General features: G+C 37.8%; 1 protein-coding gene across 2 annotated transcripts in view; it reads right to left on the reverse strand.

Moving 5' to 3' along the window:
• The window catches only part of LOC140923126 (alpha-aminoadipic semialdehyde synthase, mitochondrial-like), a 41784-nt gene extending 35603 nt beyond the window's left edge, over positions 1–6181 (reverse strand). For both annotated transcript variants that reach the window (XR_012164130.1, XM_073373196.1), the window contains exons 1-8: positions 5724–6181; positions 5078–5162; positions 4497–4564; positions 3501–3647; positions 3100–3178; positions 2090–2217; positions 1718–1900; positions 659–744 (exon numbers count right to left, since the gene is read on the reverse strand). Coding sequence is in view for 1 of the 2 variants with exons in the window: in XM_073373196.1 (XP_073229297.1) it covers positions 659–744; positions 1718–1900; positions 2090–2217; positions 3100–3178; positions 3501–3647; positions 4497–4564; positions 5078–5162; positions 5724–6137 (1190 nt within the window). In the remaining variant the exon portion in view is untranslated. The remainder of the gene's footprint in view (positions 1–658; positions 745–1717; positions 1901–2089; positions 2218–3099; positions 3179–3500; positions 3648–4496; positions 4565–5077; positions 5163–5723) is intronic.
• Between the last annotated feature and the right edge of the window lie 248 nt (positions 6182–6429).

Raw genomic sequence — 6429 nt, forward strand, 5'->3', positions numbered from 1 at the left:
AGCCTCCGCCGGCTCCTTTTTTGCCTGACACCTGTCCCTGTTACTGTCTTTGTAAATTACACTATTGACGCAAGAGCCATGTGGGACTTGTAAAATAATAGCAAACAACGCTCAATCCCTAGATATGAAAAATTAGCTGGGAATCGAGCCAATCAGAAAAAGAGAATCATTTTGAATGAATTATGATAACTACAATTCTATGACTTTAAATGTTACGGTTGCTGACCGCAAAAAATGATGATTATGAACCCAGGTTTTACATGACCTCCAACTTCTTGTACTTGAGCTTTTCCACTTTGTACATGTATTATAGTTCTTTAGTGGAGAACTGATACCATCATCCGCTTGCTAAATGAAATAAGGGTCAATAAAGTCTTCTTCCTCTATTAACCCTCTCCCCCCCCCCCCCCCCCCCCAACTGGTTTAAAAAAGATAAGCCCCCTACCAGGGGGGTATATAGAGGATGAAAGTATTTAAATATTATTACCCAATCTGGGGGATGCCTGTCTTGATGTTAGACAGGTGGAAAGGGTAATCTAAAGTGGAACATTCTGTCAATTAAGCCCCCCCACCTCCCCCCCTTCAATGTGTTTGCAATAAATAAGCCCCAAGGGGGGGGCTTAATAGAGGATTTAAGGTTAATACTTAAATACATTACCCAATCTGGGAGGTGCCTGTCTTGATGTTATACAGGTGGAAAGGGTATTCTATAGTGGTACATTCTGTCATAAATTCCAAAGAACCCTGGAAAGTCAAGAACAATGTACATGTAAATAGATTTAACAAATGATTAATCTTAGAATTTAAAATTTTAAAATTTATTTCAAAAGTTTCCCTTTAAGCCTAAGAAAATTGACAATGACTGTTTTTTATTGTTGAAAGCAACTATCTTCTTGACCCTCCCGGGTCTCCCTTTTTTTGAATATGTGCATCTTTCATTCACAAAAGTCTACTTTTGCGCTTGCAGCGTGTGGCTCTGAGAAAAGAAGGATGAGCTCGCAGTCTAAAACACCTCAATGTATTATTATATTCACCCACTCGCCATTGAACCACCCATATATCAACCAATGCAGATCCAGGTCCCTTGTATTGCTTGTGTGACATCATCGGTATTAATGACAAGGACATCTAATAACATGTGCAAGGGGGAAAGAGATTTTTCAAGTCTTACCAGAATGAGCACGATCCAGTCAAAGAGGAAAATAGGAAAGGTGAAAAAACATGTACAGCTGACCCGAAAATTCCAATGAAAATCTTGTTCTGCCACCCACCCACAATTCCTTCCATCTAATTCTACAATCCTAAATGCTTTCCTAGAAACATCCACCATCAAAATGAAGCCTTAAGTAACTTAACCAGCAAAATAAAATAAAAAATTACAGATGAAACTTAAAAAAAAAATAAATGGGGAAAGAAAAGCAAAAGAAGTTTAAGGGATGGGGTAAAGCAAAATGGAAAAATCAAGACTGCTGAATTTAGTTCAAAACGCTTTTTTCCACAAAATTACTGTGGGGGGGGGGGGGTGGGAGGGGGGTGAATGAGTTAAAAGTGCTGGAACCTCAATTGATCCATGCTATTAAGGTTTCTGGGTAACTGACCACCTACCCCTCCCCTAAGTCAACATTAACACTTACTTCTCACTTTCGGTAAAATTGTGACTTAGGGGAGGGGTAGGTGGTCAATTACCCAGAAACTTCACTTGATTCAAAGTGCTTACATCACAGTCAGCAGAAATATCACAAATTGCCAGTAATCTGTGTGGAAGGTCAGGGCATCCTTCATAAGCACTTGATCTCTTCATTGTCTTTAGCAGATTCCTTGCATCATCATAGGTGAGAAGGCGTGGCACATTGGGGGCCCAATAGGTCCCATTCACCAGAACAGACATGTACGGGGCGATCTGTACAGAGGAAGCAAACATACAGTGTAAGCAGCTTTTAGAATAATAATTAATATTTTTTTTAGCTCAGAATAATTTTGTTTTTGTTTTATATACCAGTCATATGACATAAAAATAGCAATTTTAGACTATATCATACCTCAAGAAATTTAATGTAGTAAAATCAAGATCTACATGAGTAATAAAAACCTTTTCAGCAAAAGTCGATCTGTATCTTTCGGGGTGTGCATCATACTCCTCTGCATTAAACACTCCGCCAGCCTTGGGTACTAGGTAGTCTTCACGGCTAACTACCGTACCAATCACTTTGCGATGATCTGTGAAGTTAATTATCTATTTAATCAATAGCCCCATAAAAATTATTCTTGGTCAAAAAAATGATTTATATAAAATGTACAAGTACAATGCCATGTATGCCGACTCTCCCGAATTATCCGGGAGTCTCCCTGATACGGCACTGACAGTGTGCAAAGAAAGTCATATCCGATACCCCGGGGCTGGTGGATTTTACTAATGGGCTAGTGAATTCTGTTCTTAACTTACCCACCTGGCAAGTAAAATTTTTTAAGGAATTCTAATCACAAAAGAACTGTTATCAGGCTAGTTAAAATGACTTTTGGGCTAGTACATGTATGCTAACTATATGTACGGCACCTGACTGCGGCAGATCTCCCGTTCTCTACAAGGGCCACCAAATCTCTTGAATAAAATGGCCCTTTGGGCTTTTCTGTGCATTAGTCTGAAATTTAGCCCATTTTTTCCCTCGAAATTTATTGTACAGTTTCTGGGACATTTTTTGCACATTATATTTTAAGTCACTGACAAAGATTATTTCGTCATTACAATTTGGTGTTTACATGTACATGTAAGATAACATTATACATGAAGTGGGCCAATCTAGACACATTGACTTGCCCATCCAAGTGCTAGATCAGAATCAAATTTCTCGTTGTAATATCAATACTTTATATACAAACTAAGTACTAAGAAATATTAAGGTCATGATCACATTCAATGAGTTTGGTAAACAATTTGCTAATTTTAAAAGTGTTGAAAGTTTTTTATTAAAAATAACTTCTCCCCACTTCTTTTATGGAATATATAAGAAGAAGGGCAAGAAGGAGACTTTCTTTTTTTTCAGGCACTTCATTTTTCCACTTTTTCATTTTATTTATTCATCTAGTTTTGATTTTTCATACCAGTGCTCTGAATAGCTTTCTTCAGTTCATCTGGCTCAACATAGATGTGTGGAAGTTCCTGGAACATCTCTTGAGCACCCTAAAAATGTTCAAACCATAAAGTGATCTTACAGAATGCATTCTAAATACATAAACAACTCTACGATTCTGGTACTGATTATTTTCAGTTGCACAGCCCATGGAATAAATTAAGGGGTAAAAATACAGGTACCACAGCAAAAGCTCATTTCCTTGCCTGTGGAACCTGCCGGTCCCACCTTGGACATTATTATACCTGATTTCAACATTATTGTGACAAGACTCAAAAAAATACCATGCAACTCACAGAATATCTCAGTGTGCAACAGAACATCAGAAAAGGCAGGACTTACATGTACTGCAAATGTACTAGCATAGCCTACCTGTGATACATTTCCTGAGCCACTAAAGACAAATGACAAAGGTCCGAAATGGGCTGGAAGTTTGCCAGCCTTTATATCTTCTCCAAGCTCATAGATGGCCAGTTTAGCAGCTCTACTGTTTTTGTAGTTATGAGTTGCACCCATATACTGAGAAAAAAACAAACAACAAACCACATATACCTTAATCAATTAATTAATAAAGTAATAAGGCTGTACCTGAAGATACTGTTTATACACCTGGGGTTGATTTAATAAAACTTTTACAAGTATAATTTACAAGTGTAGCTGGTGTTTTCAGACACTTAAAAATAGCTACACTTGTAAATTACCCTTGTAAAAGCTGTATTAAATCGACCACAGGTACTAATGTATTAATTTTGTGGCACACACAGAGCTGGGGGAGGGAGGGTGGGGGATAGCTCTGTGGTTTTTCTTACACTCTTGAATAGGACTATTGTTCTATACAGCCAATGAGATGCACATTGAATTATGCCCGGCATACAAACATTAAAAACAAGTAAACAAGTACATGTGCCTAAGTAAGTTCCACTGTACAAGAAAGTGGATTTGCACAAAATATAATTTGCACCTTACAAATATTTCGCAAATATGCGCAATTATGTAAGAACCGAAGAGTAAATATATAGTAAAGATGGTAAATGACACGTTTGCATACCAAAAAACAGGGGGTGTACATATCTCGGTAAATGACTGGCATTTACCATGTTTGCCATACATTTACTCCTCGCTTTTTATATATTTGCGATAATATTTGCAAGGAGCAAATTTGTGCAAACCCATTTTTTCGGCCTGTGTTTCATCCTGAAGTTATTAATGAAATTATTTTAGATGTTTACTTGCTCACTAAGTTACAATATTGTTTATTTCTGCTTTCAGCTTTCCTGACCAGCTAACACTCATTGTCTAGAAATCCCTGAAAAGCCTGTGAAGCTGGTGTTCAATAAATACATGTATTTTAAAATAAACATACCATACCATGAAAGGAGTGTGGTGGCCAAGAGCAAGAAGTCGCAAACCAAGTCCATGAAGAATGTTTATCATTCCTATAAAATAAGCAATGCAGACACTGAAATCAATCATCTTATCATCTTTGGAATTTCACGAGCATTTTTCAGTTTTCTAAATCTTATGTTTAAATTTTAGTATAGATAAGAATACATTTTTCTTTCCTGTTTTATCAAAGACTAGTTATATACATGATCACTCAAGCAGGTTTACCGCTTGAATACAATAAAGGATAATTCATTCACTCATTCATTCAATGGCAAAGGCCTGTATTAATTATTTATTGTTCACATTTTGGAAGCTCTTTACAGAATTAAAATACGAAATTACAATTTTTTCTACATGTAACCATTTCAAGGAGAAGTAAACAGCTTCTTGGGAAAAGAGAAATAGTGATTTTTTAAACCATTTGAAAGAGAAAAACATTTCGTGACAAAATGCCATAAAAAAGAAGCGGAGACATGCCCCCGAACACACCCCCACGTTGAAAACCTATACAGTAGTAAAAAATATGTGCCTACTTTGAAGCATTTTGTTATAAATTACATTACCTCCGACTCCCGCGAATTTACCAAAAGCGCAAACTCTATGGCCTTTTGCGTCCACCATTTTCTCGTAATCAACTATTCGTATATTCTGAAAGACAAAAACGAGACGTGGCGTACTTTTATAACAAATAAAGGTCGCCTGTACGGCCCAAATTTTCACAATGTGTCTGGTCTTACAATGTACATTGTTTTTGTCGTGTGAAATTCAAAGACAATCACAAAAGGAGGTTACTAGGCACCTCTTCTAGGTTTTCACGAACGAAAATAATATACTACAACCACCATGTACAGAATTTCATCGAGAAAGCCGTGGGCGTTATTTCCTTCGTTCCACATGGAAGTTCGAAAGCAATAGATTATATAATGTTCGCCAGCAGATGAGTTTACTGTTATAGGAACTTGAGTTTACCTTGAACGGAAAACTGCGTGAAAAATGAAGATAAAAGTAAACCGAGAGAATAAGATTTCCTTCAGATAATCTACAAGTTTTCCGTAAGCTTTAATTACCAATCCTCTTTCACATTCGTATTTCACACACGTGAGATTCTTTCCTCAATATACTTGATCATCGATAGGTTGAGACCTATCTGATATGGATTAAATCGTATTGCTACCTGATTTTTATCCCAAGAAATCAAATTTTCCTCACCTTTTCCAACATAGCATCTAAAAGAGGCATATTGGCTTCTTGCGCTTTTATCGTGTGCGAGAAGAACGCGTAAGTTTTGTTCGGAATCAGCAGATCGATAGGAACAGCTTTGACACCTATAATTAAACTTGCAGGAGTTAAATCTTCCGTAATAACGGCTCCAGCTCGCTCATACTCGTCCATCGTATAAGCCCGTCTTGTAGAAGGCTGTACAAGAACTTTGATTCCTTTATTAACAAGTTCCGCTACATGAGAAGGAGCGATTGGGGCGCGTCTTTCCCAAACGTTGATATCTTCCCGCCGAATCGCCATGACACGTTCTGTCCTCTCGGAACTGAAATTCCGCGGCAAAGACAGCAAATAACGCGAAATGATGCCATATCTGTTGGTTCTTATGCTTTTGACGGTCCACATGGTCGAACTTTGCGAAGGAGATATTACAAAAATGGCAAGACCGGACAGACCGGAAAATATATTTTAAAAATACACCATCGCGCGGCCCACGAATTGGCCAGTGGGAAATATGAACTGTGGACCGTGGACTGCGGACTGCGGACTCAGGACACCTGCCTACGGACTGGGTGTACAGCATCATGAGGCCAAGTTTAAATTTCAAAATGATAATCCTGCCAACTACGCTTGACCACGATTGTAGGTAAGTAAAACGAGGAGAGATCAACCTCCTTTCAAGGCTTTGCCCTTAGAA

Source organism: Porites lutea, chromosome 13 (genome assembly GCF_958299795.1).
Source record: "Porites lutea chromosome 13, jaPorLute2.1, whole genome shotgun sequence".
Taxonomy (NCBI): Eukaryota; Metazoa; Cnidaria; class Anthozoa; order Scleractinia; family Poritidae; genus Porites; species Porites lutea.